This window comes from Chrysochloris asiatica, unplaced genomic scaffold (assembly GCF_000296735.1).
Source record: "Chrysochloris asiatica unplaced genomic scaffold, ChrAsi1.0 scaffold00015, whole genome shotgun sequence".
NCBI classification, from domain to species: domain Eukaryota; kingdom Metazoa; phylum Chordata; class Mammalia; order Afrosoricida; family Chrysochloridae; genus Chrysochloris; species Chrysochloris asiatica.
The window spans coordinates 32,268,570-32,293,612 of record NW_006408533.1 but is presented as its reverse complement, the minus strand read 5'-3'; the positions used below and the strand labels follow the sequence as shown (position 1 = coordinate 32,293,612).

At 39.4% G+C, this 25,043-nt stretch overlaps 1 protein-coding gene across 2 annotated transcripts in view; it reads left to right on the top strand.

Moving 5' to 3' along the window:
• Positions 1-25,043, top strand: part of PIAS2 (protein inhibitor of activated STAT, 2) — a 110,309-nt gene that overhangs the window by 30,300 nt on the left and 54,966 nt on the right. Inside the window, exons 2-3 of one of the 2 annotated variants that reach the window (XM_006835109.1) lie at positions 13,215-13,689; positions 18,829-18,913. In XM_006835109.1, the coding sequence (XP_006835172.1) occupies positions 13,215-13,689; positions 18,829-18,913 (560 nt within the window). Of the gene's footprint in view, positions 1-13,214; positions 13,690-18,828; positions 18,914-25,043 lie in introns of those variants that run through there. The other variant, XM_006835108.1, reaches the window with a different exon arrangement.

The window sequence follows — 25,043 nt, the reverse complement described above, 5'->3', positions numbered from 1 at the left end:
GATGTAAAATTATTGTCTTCTTGCTGAATTAATTTTTCCTCTTGTGTAGTGACTTATATGTAGGAATGCTTTATCTGAAATACTTCTGTTTGATACCTATATAATTTTTCTTTGAACCTTCAATTTTGCATAGTTTAAAATTTTTGTCCTCCCCCTACATTTTCGTGTTTTGTTAATTTAGTTGTATCTTTGTAGCGATTAAGAATTGGGCTGCGAACTTCAGGGTCAGCAGTTCAAAACTACCAGCTGTTCCGTGGGAGAAAGATGAGGCTTTCTGCTCCCATAAAGATTTACAGCCTCGGAAACCCTCTACAGGGTCGCCATGAGTCGGAACTGACTCCATTGCACATAACAACAACAATTTTTTAATTTAATAAACTTTAAAAAAATTTTTTTTTAACATTGAGGGATCACTTTATTTTGCTTAACTTAAATTAATAGACTTTATTTTTTAGCTTCTTATTGTGAATTGAATGGACATTTACATTCAACAAATCATATAATTTGCTTAATTAAAATGACTGCAATCTCCATGTACCATCAGTTGACAATATTTGCCTCTGTTCCCTTTAACTCTTGCATTCCTCCCAGTGTCTCTTGCTACCTTCATCTTAACTTTTTACAATAGTAGTACAATATTTGTCCTTTTATGATTTACTAATTTTAACACAGCATATTGTTCTCCAGGTTCATCCATGCTGTGAAATGTTTTGCAGATTCATCATCATTCTTCAGCAGTGTTGCAGCCACTATGTTCCATTGTGTGAATGTACCAAAGTTTCTTTAATTATTCTTCTGTAGATGGATATTTAGGCTGTTTCCATCTTTTTGCTGTGTTACTCTTGTTGACAGTATTTTGAAGGATCCTGTTTTCTTATCCATTCTGCTACTCTGTGTCTGTTAACTGATGTATTCAGTATAATCAGTAGGTATGAATTGATGACTGTCATTTTGCTCTGTGTGTTTTTATTTGTTGGTGCTGCTCTTTTCTTTGATCCGCACAGTTTTCTATGCTGAATTCATTTTGTTTGCAGGTTTTCTTTCCATTTTCTTCATTTCTGCTATGTTACTGTCTACTAAATATTTGATTTTCCTCCTTTTTAATTTTGCTATGAAGATATATTCATTTTCTTTGAACTTACGCTGTAATTTATTAATTGTTTTTGCTGTTTAAAGCAGTTTGCTTTATCTTGAAATCTACTTTGTTTCCGCGCTATTTGGAAGTTCTGTATCTACATTATTTTCTTTTTGCTTTGTAGTTAATTTCATTATAAATTGATATCTCTTGATTCCTGATTTTCAGTCTTGTTTAAACATTTCTATATGTGGATTGGGATTCCTCATGTGGTGCTGTGGGCTAATGCACTGGACTGTAAAGTAGGTTTAAATCGCAAGTTTGGTGGTTCCAGCTCACCAGCCATTCCTTGGAAACCCTATACAGGGTCGCTATGTGTTGGAACTGACTCAGAAGTATTTAACAACAACATATGTGGATTGAGTTCTGGATGGAGGTGTCATGTATGTTAATCTCAGATTGTTGCCTGCTGTTGTTAAATCTTAGTCCAAAGAGCACCCATTAATATTTTGGGTAAAATTGGATTCATTTTTACAATTTCCTTTCATTTCTGTTTATCTGGAAATATCCATCGTAGTTGAGGGTTCACTTTGCTGGGCATATGATTCTTGGTTGGCAATTTTTTTCTTTCAAAATTTTATGTATGCCATCCCATTGTCACCTTGTGTTCATGGGTTTTGCTGAGAAATCAGAAGAACTTAGTTTTATTGGTTCTCCTGTAAGGAAGTCTGTTTTTCCTGATCAGCTCTCAGAAGATTTTCCTTGTCTTTTGTTTTAGGAAGTTAGTTTGATTATGATATGACGGGGTTTTTTTTTTTTTTTAAATCCTTTTTGGGGTCCATTCAGCTTCTTGTATGCTTATCTTCTTGTCTTTGATGAAGTTAGGGAAGCTTTCTTCCAACAACTCTTTGATAAATTTTTCTGTGGTTTTCATTGTCTTTTCTTGTTCTGGAATTCCCATCATGTAAGTTATTCATTTTCATGGTGTCCCACTTAACTCTTAAGCTTTCTTCAGATTTTTTCCTTCTTTTTATCCAATTATTCTTTAACGTAGTAGTATTGAAGATTTATCTTGAGGCTCACTAATTCAGGCTTACATAGCTTTGAATCTACTTTTTTGACCTTTCAATGTAGTGACCATTTCTGAAATCTTATTGATCTGAAATCTTATTGATCTTCTGGATTTCTAATAGTATGTTTTGTATTGTTTCAAGATTTGTATTTATTTTTTCTGTTTATTCTTATTATAGTGCTTTCCTGTGCGCTCCTTGATCTTTTGTTAATCCTTTGTAGGTACCTAAATATCATTCTTTGAATTATTTTTCAGTTAGTTCCATTATCTATTCTTCAGAAACATTTTCTGGCTCTACATCTTGGTCATTGTTTGAACCATTTTCTTTTACTTCTTCATGTGAGCTAGTATTTGTTGTCTTTGAGACATTGTGGTGGTGTTTTTATATTTAATGATTGTATGTTAATGTGTTCTTAGACTTTCACCAGCTGTCTCTTGTGGATGTAGTTAGAGAATGGAACATGTACCCCATTTGTTTCTATTCATGGACCTTAATTTACGTTGGGTTTGGCTGGTGTTGACTGCTGTCTATGGTTGATCAGGTAGTATGGGAGCTGATGTTGGCTCTTGACCAGTGAGTAGAGCTAAAGAGGGTATGGTTGTGGCTGGGCTGTATGGGCCCTGTTGTTGTCTCCTGTCATGTGGGAAAGAGGAGAAACTCTCCCCTCACACATGCATACACACAAGAAATCAAAACGGAATAGGTAAATAAGCAATGATGAAAAAAGTAAAAACAGGCAGCAACCATAAAAAAAAAAAAAAAAAAAATTATCCAAAAAGAAAAAAGAAGGACAGGAAAATGGAGCTTTAGAAGAGAAAAATAAGAGAGAAAATAAAAGGAAGAAATAAAAAAGAAACAATCCAGGGAGAGGGAAGATGAAAAGAGAAAAAGTAGGGAGTAATAAAAAGATCAAAAGAAAAAAAAAAGAGGGGAAATGAGAAACAAGAAGGAAAAAATAAAAGCAGAGGGGAGATAGGAAGGATAAAATTCAAGGAAATGTAAAGAGAAGACGGAAAAGAAAGAACAAAGAAACAGAGAAAGGAAAAAAACCTAATACAAAAAAGTCAGTGCTGCTGTTGAACCCAGAGAAGGGAAAAGGGGGGCTTTTCCCTGACTAGGAGCTCAAAGGGGTACGGGGGAGATGTGTCAGCAAAGTTCCTGGCCCTAGCAGAGTTCCTATAGCCTGGGACACTCAATCTGGAAGTAGTCCTGGAGGCCTGGTTTTCATAGTCCGTTAGTAGGACCACAGGGCCGTTGAGGGCAGAGTGGCTGATTATGAGAGTTCATGCTAAAGTAATGCTGGTTTGGTGGCTCTGTGGGTCCTATGGGTTTGGAGTTGAGACTGCCTGAATCCAGGCACCAAATTGACAGAGCTAGCCCCCACCTCATACTATCATGCCTCACAACCACATGGTTCTAAACTGTCATAGAACAGGGTCTGTGCTGGGGGTGGATAGGGTGGGAGATGTCCACATGTCTGGTCACCAGAGGAGCATGGGGTGGGGGTGGGGGAGGAATGACACCTTTCCTGTTGCCTATGTGAATCTGCTCTTCCAGGCCACCTCTGTCACCAAAGCTGCTCACAAAAGTTCAAGATGGTTGTGCTGTGTCTGGCTGACCTTTCATCAGTCAGTCTCCCTCTCTAGCTCTCCCTGTTCAACTTCTCCTCCCAGCAAGCTCTTAATCCACAGTCTAAGTTTTCCTCTGATGTTCAGGGTTCCAAGATGTTTATCTGTGTCTGTTTCCTTTGGTCTCTGATATCTTCGTTGTAGAGGGCCCATGTAGTGTGTCTACCTAATCTGCCATCTTTCTGGAAATCTAGGCTTTATTTATTTAGAACAAGTTTAAGTTTATAGCTAATTGAGCAGGATGTGAAGTGCTCATGTTATTGACATCTCATATTAGTGTGTGGTACAGTTGTTAAAATTGGTGAAACTATGTTGGTATTCTATTATTAACTAAAAGTCTATAATTTGCATTAAGGAGCCCTGCTGATGCTGTGAGGTAAGCATTGAACTGCTAACTGCGAGGTTGGTGGTTCAAACCTACTACCAGCCCCTTCAACGTAGAAAGATAAGATTGTCTGCTTCCCACAAATTTTTACAGCCTCAAAAATCTTGTATAGGGTTGCTTTGAGTTGGAATCAATTAGATGGCAGTGGGTTTATAATTTACATTAAGTATCCCAGATGGCACAAATGATTTTACCACAGATCTATGCACCTTTTGTTTGCTAACCCAAAATCTGTGGTAGAAAGAGCTGGTGATGCTACTTCCATAAAAATTCCAGTTTTACTATGTCACATGGGCTTGCTATTAGTTGAAATTGATTTGATGGGACCTAGCAACAAAAGCAACAACAAAGGTGACAGTAGTTTACATTCGTCATCGTTGTGATGTGCCATAGCGACCCCTGTACAGGATTTCCAAGGCTGTAAATCTTTACAAGAGCAGAAAGCCTCATCTTTCTCCCATGGATCAGCTGGTAGTTTCGAACTGCTTACCTCAAGATTCGCAGCCCGATTCTTAATCACTACACTGGTTTCCTAAATGTGTTGTACAATTCTATGGATTTTGATAAATGCAGAATGTCATGTATTCCTCGTTGTATTCTCATACAGAATAGTTTTACTGCCGTAGAACTCCCCTGTGCTTCACCCACTCATCTTCCCCCTCCCCTGACCATCTGGCATAACCACTTACTTTTTTTACTATCTGTTGTTGAGTACCGATGAGTTGGCTCCAACTCATGGTGACCCTGTATAGGGTTTCTGAGGAGTGGCTAGTGGGTTTGAACCACCAACCTTGCAGTTAGCAGTCCAGTGCTTATCCTACAACACTGTAGTATTACAACACCACACTAGTTTTGCCAGTTCCAGAATTTCACATAGTTATAATTATATAGTGAGTAGCCCTTTTGGAATGATGTCTTTCATTTAACAGTATGCATTTAAGGTTCCTCCATGTCTTTCCAGGGTTTTATAGCTCATTGTATGGATGTATCACAATTTATTTTTCTCCATTCACCTAAAGAAGGATATCTTCCAATTGTTGGCAGTTGTGAATAAAGCTGCTGTGAGCATTTGTGTACAGGGTTTCATGTGAACATAAGTTTTTACTAACGCATTTGGGGAAACCCCAAGGATCATGATTGCTGGATCATAATATAAGACTATAAGACAGCTTGTAGGAAACTGCTAGAATGTCTTTCAAATCATTTTTTCCATTTTGTGTTTTCACTAGCAATTAAGAGTTTCTGTTGCTCCACATCTTGACAAACACATCAGCATTTTGATGCTGCTAGTGTTTTGAATTTTAGCCATTCTGATAGATATGTAATGGTATTTCATTGTTTTAATTTACAGTTCTCTACCAGCCACTCCTCAGAGACCTTGGGAAGCCCTTTATTGGGTTGTAATGGATTGGAACTGACTGAGGACAGCACTTAACAACATTGAGCATCTTTTCATATGATATTTGTTGTCTTTATTTGTTCTTTGGTGAGGTATCTGTTCAGATTTTTGCCCATTTCGTAATTGGATCATCTGTTTTTTGTTGACTTTTAAAGAGTTCTTTGTATATTTGCATGTAATACCTTTTTTGCAGATATTTCCTCTCAGTCTCTGACTGTCTTTTTCAGTCTCTTCTCAGTGTCTTCCCCAGAAAAGTTTTAAATTTTAATTAAATCCAAATTATCAATATTTTTCTGTTACCACTGCACTTTTGGTGATGTTTTTAACCATTCATTGTTAAATCCAAGATCACCTGTATTGCCTTCTCGATATTCCATATGTATTTATATTTATTTAAGTGTATGATCTATTTTGGAGTCCTGGAGTGGTACTGTAGGATAAGTGTATGACCACAAAGACAGCTTGACTACAAGTTTGGGGATTCAATGTCACCAGTTGCTCTTCGGAAACTCTATACAGGGTCACTATGAGTCAGTACTGACTCTACAGCACTTAGCAACAATAGCAAAAGCATAGTCTTATTTTGGGGAGCATGGTGGCTCCATACAATAAGCACTGGACTGTGAACCACAGGGTCAGCAATCACTGTACAGGAGAAAAATGAGGCCTTCTGAAGATTTAAAGCCTTAATATGAGTTGGAACCAATACCACAGCATTCAACAACAACAACAATACTGGTCAATTTATATGAAGGGTGCAAGGTCAGTATCTAGTTTTCATTTATTTGTGTGTCTATATATATTTGTATGTGTGTATGTATGTATGTATGTGTGTATGTATGTATGTGTGTATATGTGTATATATATATATATATGTTGTTGTTAAATGCCGTTGAGTCGGTTCCGACCCATAGCGACCCTGTACAGGGTTTCCGAGGGTGTAAATCTTTACGGGAGCAGAAAGCCTCATCTTTCTCCCGCGGAGCAGCTGGTAGTTTCGAACTGCTGACCCTGCATGCAGTTCACAACCCAATTTGTAACCACTACACTACCAGAGCTCCATTATATAAATACACACACACACACCTGGTAGTGGTTATAAATCGGGCTCTGAACCTCAAGGTTGGCAGTTCGAAACTACCAGCGGTTCCATGGGAGAAAGATGAGGCGGTCTGCTCCTGTAAAGGTTTACAGCCTCGGAAACCCTGTATAGGGTCGCTATGGGTCGGAATCGACTCGACAGCATTTAATAACAACAACACATGGTGGTGGTGGTTATGTGCCATGGAGTCTGAACCAACTCATAGAGAACCCTGTACAGGGTTTCCAAGGCTGTAAATCTGTACGGGAGCAGAAAGCCTCATCTTTCTCCCGCGGAACAGCTGGTAGTTTCGAACTGCTGACCTTGTGGTTCGCAGCCTGATTCGTAACCACTATGCTACCAGAGCTCCTTCACACCAGGACTCTGAGTCTATAAGTAGAACATACAAATCTAGTGAAATGACTCTTGGCAAAGCAGCAAAGCAATTCAATAAAGGACAGTCTTTCCAACAAATGCTGCGGGAACTAGGCATATATATATATATATATACACGCCAGCATCATCTGTTGGAAAGACTGTCCTTTATTGAATTGCTTTGCCAAGGGTCATTTTGCTAGATTTGTATGTTCTACTTATGGATTCAGAGTCCTGGTATGGCACTGTGGGTTAATGTGCTAGACTGCAAAGTCAGTTTGAACCGCAGGGTTGATGGTTCAAGCTCACTAGCTGTTCCTTGGAAACCCTATACAGGGTCGCTGTGGGTTGGAGCCAACTCGATGGCACTTAACAACAGTTGTCTGCAAATAGAGTTTTACTTCTTCTTTGCCAGTTCGGATACCTTTAATTTCCTTTTCTTGTCTTACAGTTCTGGCTAAGACTTTTAGCTCTATATTGAATAGGAGTGATGATACAGGGTATCCTTGTCTGGTTTCTTTTTGCAAGGGGAAGGACTTTTGTTTCTCAACTTTGAGAGTAATGTTGGCTGTTGGTTTTGTATCTTGTTGTTAAGTGCCATCGAGTCGGTTCCAACCCATAGCGACCCTGTACAGGGTTTCCGAGGGTATAAATCTTTACGGGAGTAGAAAGCCTCATCTTTCTCCCGCGGAGCGGCTGGTAGTTTCAAACCGCTGACCTTAAGGTTCGTCGCCCAATTCGTAACCACTACGCTACCAGAGCTCCTTGGTTTTGTATATGCCCTTAATTATGTTGAGGAACTTCCCTTCTGTTCCTCTGTTGTGTTGGATTTTGTCAAATGCCCTTTCTGCATCAGTTGATATGATTCATGTGATGTTTTTCCTTAGTCTTATGTATGTGGTGGATTACGTTGATTATTTTTCTAATACTGAACCATTCTTGTAACCCTGATATGAATTCCACTTGTTCATGATGTATTATTTTTCAGCTATGTTCCTGAATTCTATTGGCTAGGATTTGTTGAGAATCTTTGCATTTTCATGAGGGATGCTGTTGTTAAGTGCTGTCTAGTCGGTTCCAACTCATAGCAACCCTTTATTGTGTTTCCGAGGAGCAGATGGTGGATTTGAACTGCTGAACTGGTGGTGGTTCACAATCCAGTGCTTATCCTACAGCACCACACCAGGAGTTCTCATGAGGGATATTGGTTGGGCTATAATTTTCTTGCTTAGTTATGTCTTTGGCTGGTTTTGGTATCAGAATTATGCTTGCTTCATAAAATTAATTAGGGAGTTTACCATATTTTTCTGTACTTTGAAATACATCGAGTAGAATTGGTATCAGCTCTTTTCTGAATGATTGGTAGATTTCACCACAAAGCCATTTGAACCTGGAGTTTTTTAGTTTTCAGTTTTTAATGACTTGATTCATTTATTCTCATGTTATAAGTTTATTCAAGTTTTCTGCTTCAGCCTAAGTTAATTGAGGTAGGTCTTGTTTTTCTAGAAATTTGTCCATCTCTTACAGATTTTCAAATTTGTTGGAGTACAGTTCTATGTAGTTTCCTATTCTTATCCTTTAAATTTCCATTGGTTCTGTCATATCATCATCAGTATAATTTCTTACTGGGTTTCTTGTTTGCATCTTTTGTTAGATTTTCCAGTGATAATGCCAATTTTATTAATCTCCCCTTCAAAGAACCAACTTCTTGTTTTGTTGATTCTCTTTTTTAAAAATTTTCTATTTCATTTATTTCTGCTCTTTTGTTATGTCTTTTCTTCTGGTTGTAGTAAGTTTATGTTGATGCTTTTTTTTTTTTTTTTTTGTAATTGTTGGAGATGTTTGGTTAAGGTGTTAATTTTGGATTTATTGCTATAAATAGCCCTTTAAACTCTGGTAGTGTAGTGGTTACGAATCAGGCTGCTAATCTCATGATCAGCAGTTCAAAACTACCAGCTGTTCCATGGGAGAAAGATCAGGCTTTCTGTTTCCGTAGAGATTTACAGCCTCAGAAACCCTGTACAGGGTTGCTGTAAGTCGGAACCGACTCTAAGGCACGTAACAACAACAATAATACTTGTAGAGTTGTTTATTCATTTCTATTAGAGTTTGATTTATATATTTTTTAAATGTTTTATTGTGAATTATGTGATAGTTTACATGGGAGAACATTAGTTTTACATTCATCCTACCCTGTATCATCTCATTGCCATGGTTATAATCCCCTCCATGTATCATCAGTCAACCAAAGGGTATACCCTGCAAGCCTGCCCCCCACACCTCCCCAGTCTTCAGCAAACAGCCCCTCTCCCTCGCAGTGTCTAAAGTCCCCAGCTGCTCCATCTCAGGCATCACTGCTTCTCTGGGTTAGGGTCCTGCTCTCTGCTCTTCTCCCTTGATGGTCCCAGGGACCTCCACTCCTAGACTAAAAAGTTAATTACTCCCCTCCTTGCTACAAAACGTCTACCTTTACATTTCCAACCCTCACAATCAGTCCTGATAACAATTATTCACTATTGTATCACAAGAGACCTGTCCGCATTTCCTTTCATCAGCCCCTCCTAGACAGATTGGATAACTACTCAGTGGAGAGTCTACCTTCCTCCATGCCCTCTGGATCTAGATTCCCTCTTGAAAGCTTGTGAGCCAGTCACTTCTTGCCTTTGTAGCCCCACTCCCCCCCACCCCCATTTTGGGTAGCCAATGTACAAGTTGCCCATCCCTGTCTACTCTGTATATGGAGGTGGGTGGGAATGATTCTTGCTGTAAGGATTTCTTCCTTTTTTTGAACTACTGCATCCATAGGTGTATGTCAAGTTCATCAAATTGTATCAGATTACTCTTTTTTTCCTCTTCTTCTAGTTGAGCTCTGACCATCTAGTCATTGAAGCCAGGTCAAGTGGGTATTATCTGCAAGTGTGGGTGTTTTTGTGCATATGCCCTCTCTTATCAGCTACATGTTTCACTCTCTACTCTAGTTCTCTGTGGCTATGTCACTGACTCTGGGCCCAAGAGTCCTCAGGTCTTACCATACTGCTGACCAAGCAGGTCTCCACCCAGGTTCACAGGAGACTATTGAACGTTGTAGGGCTTAGCTTGCAGCTTCATTGCTGTTTTTCCCCTCACTTCCCCTTATCTGTGACGAACGTGGTCACCAGTCAGAGCGTGTATTCCCATTGAGTCTTAGTCTTTTGGAAGGGGGTTTGTCTGAGGGGATCTGACCACTTGCCTGGATGTCTCCTGGGCAAGCAACTTGCTTGTTCTTGTAGTAACAGTTGGTCTGCCTATATTGTTTTGTATTTTTCCTGTACTGGTCTGCTCATCCTTTCAAGTGGAAATTTCCCACCTCTGAAGATTCTGGATATGGTTCAGGCTTCCACCTATAGTCTTATGTAATGCAGAGCCTCTGCAGAAAGCCTCCTTCACTGGGCATGTTATAGCTCCATTTTAAGTATTCCAATCAGTTAAAGGCAGAAGACGGGCTTACAAGCTTTCTGTGGTGATATTTCTGGCTATTCCTTTCTCTCCCCCTCCAGTGTCTATTTTATAATATAATGCAAGGAAAACCAAGATTCAAAAGATAGCCAAGCATCTTAACATTATTCCCCCTTTTTCCCCATTCCAACCATGTCTCAATCTCTGTATCCCAGAGCCCTGTTGTTCCAGGTTTGTACATACATCATTATTTACCTCTGTCCCACTTAGCCTGTGGAAACTTGCCTAATTGTTCTCCCATCTGCTTTGTTATTCCATTCCCCTCTCCCTTCTTGTATATTGCCCTGCTCCCCAGCACCCAAAGTATCCTATGTTTATTCCCTGCCCTGTGCTCCACCTTCTCCTCCCCTCCCCTTACCGCACTCCCTATATCCCAGTGATCAGTAAAGAATCCCCCCCCCCTTTAGTATGGATTCTTTTTCTTAGTCTTTTACAGTAGTGGTCCTATACAGTATTTCTCCTTTTGTGACTATTTTCACTCAACATAATGTCCTCAAGGTTCATCCATGTTATGTGGTGGCTTGCCGCTTCCTTGTTATTTTTCAAGGTAGCATAGTATTCCATTGTGTGTATGTACCACAGTTTGATTATCCATTCTTCAGTTGAAGGGCACTTTGGCTGGCGCCATCTTTTTGCTATTGTAAACAGTGCTGCTATGAACATTGGTGTGCATGTTGGAGGAGAATATTGAAAGTGCCATGGGCTGCTAAAAGAACGAATAGATCCATTTTGGAAGTGCAGCCAGAGTGTTCCTTGGAGGCCAAGATGGCCAAACTTCGTCTCTCATACTTTGGACATATTGTCAGGAGGGACCATTTACTGGAGAAGGATATCATGTTTGGTAAGGTGGAGGGTCAGAGAAAAAGAGGAAGACCCCCCAATGAGATGGATTGGCCAAGGGGCAGCATCGATGGACTCAAGCGTGGTAACAATTGTGAGGCTGGCCCAGGATCGAGCATTGTTTAATTCTACGGTGCATAAGATTGCTGAGTCGATACCGACTCAATCACATGGTACCAACTTGATGGCACCTAACAACAACAACAACAGTAGAACATTTAGAAATGTAGCTCACATTTATAAGGTAGTGCTGAAACAGAGTACAAAATGGTGGCTAGGATGACTTCTGTATATTCTTTGGCTTGTTCAGTATGATGAAACAAGACATAGACATATAGTGATTGGAGTAAAATTAATGAAAGAGCTTCAAAAGTTCATGGAGAGTGTGTATTATCTTTCAGTTCCATGAATGTTTGGAAGCCATTCCTTGTATAGATTGTTGTTGTCGTTAAGAGCCATTGAGCTCTAAGGAGCTCTGGTAGCATAGTGGATTACATATCAGTTGAAATCTATCAATTGCTCTACAGGAGAAATAGGAGGTTTTTGATCTCGTAATGATTTACAAACTTGGAAACCTTATACAAGGTTGCTGTGAGTTGGAACTTACTCCCCAGCACACTACCACCACCAAACAGTTGCTCCTAGACTATATACTGTTAAAATGTAAAAGTGCAGCCTGCTGCAGGTGCTTTGCTGAGGTGGAGAGCTGATGGAGCTGGGTTCCCAGGGGGAATGCTTAGTACTTAGGAACTAAAAGGGAGGGAAGGAAAATCCTCTAGCTGCCTTGGTTGGTTTTCTTACAGTGGGTTTATCTGAAAGGCATTGGGTCAGGTCCAGGCCATACTCTTCTTTCTCAGTAGATGGTGCTTGTGTGGCAGGCAGTACTGGTATGTTTTACCCGAGTGTGGCTTACTTCCAAATTCTGAATTGCGTGAACATCACCCAGTAGGTGGATTGATGGGCAGCAAGTGCGTATAAATATTCACTAGGTTTTACTGAGTAAACAGAGATGAGATAGGAAACAACTGCTAGTAACCTTGGCTTGACTTTCTAAACCAGTGGAGGGGCTTGGAGGAGATCTTGCACTTTTAAGAATTTAGAACACTCATTTAATCTCATCTGGGTACTGAGTTGGGAATTTCAGTTACTTTAAGAGTTTGTCTGACTCCTAATTAATATGTACATGATTTTTAGCTTTAATATTTAAAGATACCCTTACTTTTTTATTAGTTGCCTGTTCCTTAAAGTTTGAGTTGGATTGAGAATTCATTGGATCTTGGATCACAGTTCTGCCTTGATTTTATAGATTTATTACTCAGCATCGGAAGTTATACATGTAGTATTGTAAAAACTATGATTATTTGGTAAATTAGTGGTAATTCTGTAACAAATATGACTTTGTTTATTGGAGTTTAGCCTTGAAAGATGAAATATTTTCATTGTTCTTAGAGTTCATAGTCATAAAGCAAACATGAGTCATGAGTTTACACTTGAGCATAATCAGATAAATGAGGTGGTTAATAGAAACCAATAGACTGTAGAGTACCAAAACTAGGACTACAGCAAAATGTAACACTACAACTTACAAAAAGGATGTAGGTTATTTGGGGGGAATTGGTAGTTTTTTTGACTTAAAATGCAGGCACAGGTCAGTTGGTAGAATGGTGAGAAAATCAGATTTTAGAGTGTATTTCATATACAATTTAAGATTTTTAATCTTATTGTGACAGATACAAGGGGGCTTAAGAAAACATTGCCATTCCAACTGTTTATTGATTTACAATTCTGTGACATGCTGACTTTTATATACTTGAGGGTAACTCTTGGCTTATATCCTCTCTCTTTTTTTTTTTTTCCTTTTAGAATATGGTTTCTAGTTTTAGGGTTTCTGAACTACAGGTGTTACTAGGCTTTGCTGGACGGAATAAAAGTGGACGCAAGCATGACCTCCTGATGAAGGCATTGCACTTACTGAAGAGTGGCTGCAGCCCTGCGGTTCAGAATAAAATCAGAGAACTGTACAGACGCCGCTACCCGCAGACTCTTGAAGGACTTTCTGATTTATCCACAATAAAAACATCAGTTTTTAATTTGGATGGTAGCTCATCCCCTATAGAACCGGACTTGGCTGTGGCTGGAATCCGTTCACTGCCTTCCACTTCAGTTAGCCGTCACTCACCGTCCTCTCCTGTGGGTTCTGTGCTGCTTCAAGACACTAAGCCTACGTTTGAGATGCAGCAGCCATCTCCCCCAATCCCTCCTGTCCATCCTGATGTGCAGTTAAAAACCCTGCCCTTTTATGATGTCCTTGATGTTCTCATCAAGCCCACAAGTTTAGGTAAGTATTTGAAAAATGAGGTTTTTTTCCTGTCTAATAGAGTAAATAAAAGCAATAAATTATTGTGTTAATATTATAAAATTAGGCATTAATGCCAAATGTTTAAATATGCAGATTTTAAAAGATGTTGGGTAACCATGACTGAAGTCTAATACAAAACAGTTAATGCAGAATGTTCACGTTTTCCTCTAGATTAGAACTTAAATTGCATCTTTGTGAATGAGAGATGCTGTTGTGGCTATCTTTAGAAAATAGATTCTACATATAAAGGATTGTTGAAAAAGACAATTTGAATGAAATTGTATGTGCTTGACTCATATCCTTGAATCATGGTCTTTTTCATACAGTCTGCATAATTAGTTTTCTGACCTCAAATTGTGAACACTAAGGGGGGAAACAAATTTCTAAACCTGCATGCGGACCATCACACCCTGCCATTCTTTCTGTGGAGTCCTGGTGTGGCGTTGTAGGGTAAGCACTGAGTTGCTAACTGCCAGGTCTGTGTTTCCTTGTGCTCTGGTTGCTCACAGGATTTTATCAGTGTTTCAGCAGTTTTGAGTATGACGTGACTGGGCAGTTTTCTTTGTATTTATTCTGTTTGGAGTTTCGTGTGTAAATCCCTCTTCCCCGCAATTAGCTGTGCCTCAGAAACCCTATACAGGGTTGCTGTGAGTCAGAACTGACTCAGAGGCACTTAACAACAACAACAACATTGGACTTTTCCGGTATAAAATGTGTTTGTTTAGTGTACTATCCGTTTTTCTATTGATACTTTGTTCTCTAGTTATAGCCATATTTCTCTTAAATTCTTTGAACACATTTTTTTTAATTGCTTATAGTGCTTGCTATAAAGTCTGCTAAGGCCAACATCTGGGCTGTCTCAGGATTGTTTCCCATTGATTGCTTTTAATCTTTATTATGAATCATATTTTCTTCTTTGCACGTGTAGAAACGTTTTGTTGTACACAGTATACAGTGTATACAGTGTATACAGTACAGAAATTATGGATTTGATTATTTTCTTCTGAGTTGTCTGTATGGTCTCTTCCCTCAACTCCCCACATCCCCCCCTTCTTCCCCCCCCATTTGACAATTCAATTACCAACTCTTTCCTTGAACTTTTATAGACTTGGTTTTACACACTATTAGGGATGTCTGTAAGGAGCTCTGGTACCGTAGTGGTTACGAGCCAGGCTGCTAAGCTCAGTCAGCAGTTTGAAACCACCAGTCGTTCCACAGGAGAAAAATAAGGTTTTCTGCTCCTGTAAAGATTTACAGCCTCAGAAACCCTATACAAGGTCGCTATGAGTCGGAACCGACTCTACGGCACACCATCACAAGGATGTCTGTGGAAAGTTCAAAGTATTCTCAATCCTTTTAATGTCATGGGTCTCAGTTTTATTGGTGTTCTTATATGGGTTGACCTTTGGACTCTGACCTTTGTGGAAGCAGATCACCAGGTGATAAGCACGTGCCATGCTAGCTAACAACATGAGGTTTCCCTGTCTGACCAGGCTGGAACACCAATGTTTCCCAGCACTGCCCATCCTCTAATATTTCTACTTTGTTCTCAGCCGTAACAGCCATTCTTTGTTAGCCTTTGGGCAATCTCTCCAAGTACTTGTGCAAGCCAGCCCTCAGCCAGGGTCTTGGATGTGGACCTTCAGACTGATTTCTGTTGTGCTCTTCCCATAGCACACTCCCTTACCTGGTACCTTTACATACAGATTCCAGCCATTTCAACTGACCTGAACTCTTTTCTCTGGCTTCTCAGCTCTGTGGGAGTGCTATGCTGATGCATATGGAAATTGTTGCCAGGTGGAAAAGGGGTAATTCTGGAGCTCCCTTCATGTGTTGTTGTTGTTATGTGCCATGGAGTTGGTTCCGACTCATAGTGACCCTGTGCAGGGTTTCCGAGCCTGTAAATCTTTACAGGAGCAGAAAGCCTCATATTTCTCCTGCAGAACAGCTGGTAGTTTCAAACTGCTGACCCTGAGGTTAGCAGCCCAATTCGTAACCACTACGCTACCAGAGCTCCTTTTCCTGTTATGTGGTTTCTCTTTTTTCAGGAACCCCAGGCTTGGTGCTGCTTGTTTTGCCTCGTCACCGGGACGTCGTAGATTGTGTCTCGTATTATGGTAGTTGGAGATGAGATGGCAAGGTTGATCTCAATCAGAATACCTAACTGACTACCATTGAGTCGATTCTGACTCCTGTTGGTTCTGCACTGACCCCATGTGCTACAGTGTAGAGCTCTGACGCATAGGGTTTTCAAGGCTGTAACCTTTGGGTCAATAGCAGTTGCATAGTTTGAGGTGGATGTCAGCTCTTGCCCTTTCCCATTCGGATCAGTCATACTGCACATAGTACTTTGGCACTGACTTTGTCTTGCATTGAATATAGTGGGAAGGGACACCTGCACAGTAAAGAAAAGGTTTAGGAGTGAGTCGGACTTAGGGAATGCAGAGACTTACTATAGTAGTTACATTTTTGTGTTTATGTCATAGGGTTTTGTTTTTTAAGTTTTTATTGTGATTTGAGTGATAGTTTACGTGGGAGAACATCAGTTTTACACTCATCATTTAATTGCAATGATTACAATGCATCATCATTCAACTCCATGCATCCTCATTCAACAATATTTGCTTCTATTCCCTCTGTTGTTGTTGTTTTTTTGTGGGAGTGTGGGGAGGAGAGATATACACAAAAACACTCAGGAATATATAATAATTTAAACAAAGGGCACATTCTGCAAGCCTGCCTCCTGGCTGCCAGCACACAGGCTTTCTCTTTCCATGAGTCTAGAGTCCTCAGCTGCTGTATCTTTCCATGTCCTCATCTCTGCCTCCATCTTTGGTGTCGCTGCTTCTCTGATTAGGGTCCCACCTTTTGCTCATGCTCTTCTCCCTTGATGGTCCTAGGGGGTCCTCTTTTACTGAACTGTAGTATTAGTTGTTGTTGTTGTTAAATGCCATTGAGTCGATTCTGACCCATAGCGACCCTGTGTAGGGTTTTCAAGGAGCAGCTGGTGAGCTTGAACCACTGACCTTGTAGTTCAAGCGACTTTGCTGTCTGACGGCATTAGCCCACAGTGCCACACGAGGACTCCATATATTAAGTACTCCCCCATTTTGTTACAAAACTTCTACCTTTATTATTCTGACAGTTGCAGCTAGTCATATCATAGGGTTTTGTTTCATTATGGAGACTTTTCTCAGAAGTAGCATTTTTCTCTTCCCTCTTTTAAAAATTTTCTGGGACAGTTTAATTAACTTTGACATGGTTCCTAGAAGCATAATTGCTATAATTAACTGCCTATTCTTAAAGGCAAGAGTGTTTTACTCAGGGAGTTAATAATTTTTTGTTGTGATGTGACTTATGGGCTGAAGTCCTCTAACATCGGATACACAATTGGCATCTTAAAGCTTGCAGAGAAAGTGGGCAGGGATACCTGAGAGCTGTTCTGACACTTCTTGGGTGGTGGTACAGTACTTGTTGGAAGGTAGAAACCTTGAGGTTTCTCTATGAGCTTTCGTATATATATATATATATAGTACCATTTTTTTAAATGGGTACTAAAGAGCTCTGGGAGTCCTGGTGTGGCGCTATAGGCTAATGCGTCAGACTGCAGTCATTTGAACTGCAAGGTTGGTGGTTCAAGCCCATCAGCTGCTCCTTGGAAACCCTGTACAGGGTCACCATGGGTCAGAATCAACCCGATGGCACTTAACAACAACAAGGAGCTCTGGTAGCACAGTGGTTATGAATCAAGCTGCTAACCTCAAGGTTGTCAGTTCAAAACTACCAGATGTTCCACAGGAGAAAGATGAGGCTTTCTCCTCCCGTAAAGATTTACAGCCTCAGAAACCCTGCGCAGGGTCACTATGTTTTGGAACCGACTCTGCGGTACTCAACAACAGAACATCGTTAAGGCCCTGGTGTAGGTAAGTACTGTACCATTCAGACAGTTCAAACCCACTAACTGCTCTTGGAAACCCTATACAGGGTCACTATGAATTGGTACCAACTCAGTAACACATAACAGCAACAAAAGGCATCATTTAGTTAGAACTGTTCTGTTCTCTGTGAATTCAAATAGATTGCAGTTCTTAATAATGTCGATTAATTTTTTTAACCAGGCAGTCTTTATATACAAATAATTATTGTGTATGTCTTAATAAGGATTCCTGATGTGGCACTATAGGATGAGTACTGTCCTGTGAACCACAGGGTCAGCAGTTCAAACCCACCAGGTGTTCCTTGGAAACCCTATACAGAGTTGTTGTAAGTCCGAACCAACTCAATGATACTTAACAACAGCAACAATAAATCTAAAAACTTAAATGTTTTAAGGTTTCAGATTTTCTTTTATATGAACACTGTGTGTAATAGTTGTTGTTGTTATATACCGTGGAGTCGCTTCCCAGTCATAGGGACCCTATACACCAAACGAAACTCACTGCCATCAAATCGATTCTGACTCTTAGCAACTTTGTTTAGGATTTTTGAGACTAAATCTTCATAGAGGTAGACAGCCTCATCCTTTTTCCTCAGAGCAGCCGATTAGCTTGAACTCTCAGCCTTACAGTAAAAAGGCCAATGCTTACCACATGGTGCCACTAGGGATTTTTAATTGTATGTATATGTTGTTGTTGTTACGTACCATCGAGTCGATTCTGGTAGTGACACTGTATAGGATTCCCAAGGAGTGACTGGTGAGCTTGAACTGCCAACCTTGCGGCTCAAACCATCCTTGTAGTCCCGCACATTAATCTGTGGTGCCATATGAAACCACAAAATAGAAGAAACAACCAAAAAAAAATATCTGGTCTTTAGATAGAATATTCCTGGGGAGAATTTAGTTCTTTGAATTTTTCAGTAGGTGATACTTTATGTAGACAAGGACGAATGTGATTTGAAGGACTTTATTGTATTTTGATTATACTGTAAGTATAGTTTTATAATTAAGGATAATAAATACTCAAAATTAAAACACTTAGGAGTAATTTTGTTCTTATGATTATTCAGTAATCAAAGTTTTAGAATTTGGCTGTTTATCAGAAGTGCCTGGTCAATGCAAATACTTAACATTTGTGGATTTTTATCGAAATAATTACCTTTTCATTCCCCCCCCCCCAGTTCAAAGCAGTATTCAGCGATTTCAAGAGAAGTTTTTTATTTTTGCTCTGACACCTCAACAAGTTAGAGAGATATGCATTTCCAGGTAAGAGTAATGTTTGGAATATATTTCTCCATAAATGTGTACTATTGCTTCTTAAGTAAGGATTGTGTACTTTGACTAATGTTAGCTAAATATTTAATACATACTGTTTATTAGGGAAAGTGTTAACCTTTTAAATAAAACCTTAGGGTAGCTTTGGATTAAATTTTTGTCTCGTTTGGTAGTTTTTGGAATGAAAGTAGGGTTACTATAAACTTTATTGTCCATTTAGGGTATATTTGAGATTAAAAGTAGGAATTATTAATAGTTACACTGGATTGAGAGGCATAAACTGAGACTGTTGTGGGCAAAGTGGAGTTGTTTAGTCATCGCAAACAAAAAGTCAATAGAAATCTGAAAGCAATTCTGGAATGTATACCATTAGCCTTCTCATTTAGAAAAATATAAAAAAATTTTAAGTATGCACAGTTTTATAGAGCAATGAATTAAGAAATGTAAAGAAATCTTTAATGTATGCTTTCATAATTGAAAATATAGCCATCGTTGGTGTTAAATAATACATTGTTTATAGGACCCTTTGCACACTTGTATCATATAAACAATATATTATTAACACCAATGATGATTATGTCTTCAATTAATGACATATTGTTTATATGACACTTTAGGAATCCTCATGTGGCACTGGAAGATAAGCACTGGACAGCTGACTACGAGATCGGCAATTCAAATCCACCAACTGCTCCTTGGAAACACTATGTTGTTTGTCGTCGAGTTGTCTCCAAGTCATAACAACCCTGTGTAGGGTTTCCGAGGAGTGACTGGTGAATTTGAACCGCTGACCTTGTGGTCCAGTGCATTATTATCCCACAGCACCACACCAGGAAAACCCTATTGTTGTTAAGTGCCGTTGAGTTGGTTCCGATCCATAATAACCTTGTATAGGGTTTCCAAGGAGTGGTTGGTGAGCTTGAACCGCTGACCTTGTTGTTCAAACAACTTTGCACTCTAATGCATTAACTCACAGCGCTATACCAGGACTGTGGAAAATCCTATGAAGGATCACTATTAGTCAAAACTGACTTGAGGGCTCTAAACAACAACAGCCTGGCACTTTTAAGGTTGCTTTCTTACATAGTTCATCAGAAAGAAAACTGAGGCTCATTTAATGGGATTAAATGGTTTTCTGGGATTGTAGAATTAAAAGGAGAACAGAGTTGAGCAAATTAGAAGTTTTTTGCTTCTTTTTAATTGTTCATTAGAACATTTGTCTTACCGGAGACGTTGAGTTTTGTTTAAAAATAAAAACAAAAAGAAGGGTATTTTGGTTAAATAAGTTTGGAAAGTAGTCTGTATTGTATATTAATTTAATAATTTTCTCTTTTTTTTTTTTTTTTGAAACTTTCTATTGTGAATTGAGAGCAGTTTTACATCCAACAAGTCACATTCTTTGTTTCAATGATTGCAGTCCCCTCATGTAACAACAGTTACTCCACTTCCTCCTGTGGTTCCTGTTTCCTTCCACCCTCCTTCCCAACCCCTCTGGACTTTGTCCTTAAGTAAATGTTGCCCTTTTGAACTTGAATGCTTGATCATTCCATAGTGAGCATACCTCACTAGTATTGTTGTCCCTTGTCCTCTGCTTGGTTGAACATTGGGCCACGAAATTCAGTTTCAGTTTTGTTACAGACTTGATGATTTCATAATTGTCTTAATTTCCCAGAGTCTTTACCATGTTCAGGGACATTGTCAGTCTCAGAAGATGGTGGATCCAAGTGCATGAGCTGATCAGCTGTCTTAACACTGACTGACATTGTGAAGATGTATTGTCATGTGGATGGATCTGGGGACACAACTGTAGATTCTTTGTCTAATACTTCACTTTCATTAAAATGTATAGCACTCAACAAAAACTTAAAATAATACTGTCCTGTAAAGTTTTAGCTCCCCAAAATACTGCATAGATAGACTGCCTTGTTCATTCAGTGGTAAGACATTACACTGAAATATTCTAAATTGGAAGTACCTTTAATCTTGGAGATAATAAACCAACAACAAATAACTAGAATAGAGTAAATGAAAAATTATGTCTTATATCATTTTATTAACCTTTAATTTGTTTGTTATTCAGTGTTGATCCCTTGCTTGATACCAACATTTACTGTTTATTGGTGCAAAGCACTGTATTACGTGACATCCCTTCTACAAATTGCTTGCCATCTTTTTGGTGAGAGACGGATCATATTTATAAAATGATTATTGGATTGCAAGGTAATTAACCAGTTGAGTTCAGACAATAGCAGTTGCTGTGAGGAAGCTTCAAAAAGTTGGTGGGAAAGTAGAATGAAAAGATAATGGAATTTTTCCACGAGACTTTTTAAGCCCTCTCATCTATAGCAGGAGGAGTTCACTGTTAACCTTTGTGGTCTGAGAAAGTATCACTTGGGTGTTGGGTGACCTCGAAGGAAGGGGATTATTAAGATTAAGTAGATTTCATGACACAGACTCCACATTTTGAAGTGAACAAAACAAGGTACAGGATTGTGGTGAGTGGGCTGGCAGTTGCCTTTAAAATGCGGGAGGGGCTCGATCCCTAATTGTTCAAGTGCATGAAGTTTCTCTGGATGAATAAGATTAGCTTCCACTTGAGGAGAGACTAGATTGGCTGAATGTAGCATTGTCTTTTCACTTTAAATCCTTTTATGTATTTTTCTGAATCTTGAACTGTATGACTATATTAACTATTTAAAATATAAGTGACTAAAATTATTTTATATTAAATTTTTTAGTTTTGAAAGTAAAGCTGTTTGCCATTCTCCCTCCAGAAGGAAAGAAAGGAGAAAACACATGCACACACATACAAACCTGTTCAGAGGGTTTTAGTCACTTGATAAAAATCTCTTATCAGTGCTTTGAACTCCTGGTGCGGGACTGTAGGATCAGCACTGGATTACGAACCACACGGTCTACAGTTTAAACCTACCAGCTGCTCCTTGGAAACCCTATGCAGGGTCACTGTGAGTCAGAATCAACTCAGTGGCACTTAACAGCATCAGTATCAGTACTTCTCTGCTAGAAGTTAGGACATAGTAATTATCAACATTTTGTCATCTGTATCTGTATTGCATACCTTTTTGTTTCTGAAATATTTTAAAACAGATCACTGATACCCTATAATTTGACCCAGAATTAGTTTTGAGATTTCTTAATTTTAAAAAACATAATTATGCTAAAAAAATACTGTTCATATTAAAGGTTTCTCCATTGTGAGGGTTCACACAAGAGATTTTTGTCTCCAAGACTTTTTTTTTACTTTTAATTTTGATGTGATTTTAGGTTTATCTGTTAAATTAGTTGTAAAAGTAGTACATCTAGCTCTCCTCCGACACCTGTGTCCCTGAAACATTACGATGAAGGTCGGAGTCACTAGATTTGACCATATTGGGTGCCTGGTCACCAGGCCTGTTATTAACTCTGGCAGAATGGAGGTTGTTGCCATTAACGACGCCATCATGACCACAACACAGGGTCTACGTGTTTCTGTATGATTCCATCCATGGCAAGTTCAGTGATGCTGTCAAGGCTGAGGATGGGAAGCTTGTCATCAATGGGAAGCCCGTTTCTATCTTCCCGGACTGAGAGCCTGCCAACATTAAGTGGGGTGATGCTGGTGCTGGTGCACCGATGTCTCCACAATCTTGGAAAAGGCTGGAGCTCACTTGAAGGGTAGTTCCAAAATGGTAATCATCTTCGCCCTTTCTCCTGATGCCCCATGCTTGTGATGGGCATAAGCCATGAGAAGTATGACAACTCCCTCCAGATTGTCAGCAGTGCCTCCTGCATCACCTACCATTTCGCTTTCCTGGCCAGTGTCATCCATGACAACTTTGGCGTCATGGAGGGACTCATGACTCATTGCTGCCACCCAGAAGACTGTGGATGGCCCCTTTGGAAACTGGCGTGATAGCCATGAGGCTGCCCAGAACATCATCTACTGGTGCTGCCACGGCTGTGGGCTAGGTCATCCTTAAGCTGAATGGAAAACTCACCAGCATAGCCTTCCATCTCCCCACTCCCAGTGTGTCTGTTGTGGATCTGACTTGCCATCTGGAGAAAGCTGTCAAATATAATGACATTAAGGTGGTGAAGCAGGCATCAGGTGGACCCCTAAAAAGCATCCTGGGCTACAGAGAAGACAAGGTCGTCTCCTGTGACTTTAATATTGACACCCACTCTTCTACCTTTGATTCTAGGGCTGGCGTTGCCCTCAGTGATCACTTTGCCCAGCTCATTTCCTGGTATGACAATGAATTGGTTACAGCAACAGAATGGTGGACCTTAGGGTCCACATGGCCTCCAAGGAATAAGAGCCCACTGGACCACCAGCCTCAGCAACAGCACCAGAGGAGGAAAGGCCTTCAGCTGCTGAGGAATCCTTACCCCAAGTTGATTTTCCAACACACTGAGAAGCTCCCATCTTCAACAGTTTCCATTCAGACCCATTGGAGAAAGGGAGGGGCTTAGAAACGCCAGCCTTGTCATGTAACATCAATAAAGTACACTGTATAAATCCCCCCAAAAGGGCATCTATTCTTCACCCAATATCCTTTAATTTTAACATTCCGTATAACCATAGTAAGAATGATCAAAACAAAAAAATTTAACACTGGTATGATACTATATAGATTTTATTTGGATTTTATCAGTTTTTCTGCAAATGACCTTCAGTTTCACGATTCATTCTGGTATTTCCAGATGACATTGATTTGTTACGTCATATTAGTCTTTCTTCTGTGATAGTTTTTGACTTCTCCTTTTATTCTACCAAAGTGAGACTGTGGCACTTTAGAAGAATACTGGTCAGTTACTTGGTAGAGTGGTTCTCAATTATGGATTCTCAAATGTTTTCTTAGATTTGATTTGAGGTTATGCATTTTGGCAGGAATACCATAAATGTTATATATGTTTTTCGGTGTGTCGTTTCAGGGGCTTTATAATATTGACGTACCTTATTTTTGACAATATTAATCTTTATCACTTGGTTAAGTGATATATACCAGATTTCTCCATTGTAAAGTTCCTGTTTTTTTCCATTGTTATTAATACATAACTTAGTGGAGATATTTTGAGACTAGGCACATATTCTGTTTCTTTTCAAATTTTCACCCAATAATTAAGGCTGCATCCTTAGATCTTGCCTGTAACTGTGTGTAGCTGTGTGGTGTTTTCCAATGGTGAATTTATCTTTATACATTTTTTTTTTTCTTTCTCTCTTGCATTTATAAACTGGAATTATTCCTTTGTAAGGAGGAGCTGTCTTTTCCAGTTATTCAGCGATTTGTGGGAGTATGGTCTCAAGGATATTCTGTGGACTATATAATTCAATGTAGTGTAGTCAGGCTGCCAACCTCAAGGTCAGCAGTATGAAACTACCAGCTATTCCATGAGAGAAAGATGAGGCTTTCTGCTCCCGTAAAGATTTACAGCCTCGGAAACCCTATGCAGGTTCACTATGAGTCGGAATCTACTCCAGGGTACTTAACAACAACAACAACAACGTAATTCAGTGTGCTCATAATTTATCTTATTGCTCAAGTTGTTCTAGTTTTGGCAACCATGAGTTCTTTTAGGTTGGCTAATAAGCACTTTAAAAAAATTTTTTTTTATTTAAGGTTTTCATTGTGGATTGAGTGAAAGTTTACAGGGCATATCATCAGTTTTACATTCAACAAATCATATACCTTGTTTCATTACAATGATTATAATACCCTCCATGTGCCATCAGTTAATAGTATTTCTCTCTATCCACTTTAGCTTTTTTAAAAAAACAAACAAACAAAAAAACCACTCAGGCATATATAATAATTTACATCTCCAAAGGCACATTCTGCAAGTCTGCTCCTGGCCACCAGAGCTCTTAGTCCCTCTCTTCTTAATTTATGAATCTAGAGTTCTCAGCCACTTCCCCTCTCCATGCCCCCATCTCTGCCTCCATCTCTGGTGCTGCTGCCTCTCTGGATTAGGTCCTGCATTCTACTTGTGCATTTCTATCTTGATGGTCCTAGGGTCCTCTGTTTCTGGACTGTAGATTAACCACTCCCCTTTTTTTGTTACAAAACTTCTACCTTTACAATTGTGACAGTCGTGATTAGTCATGATAACAATTATTCAC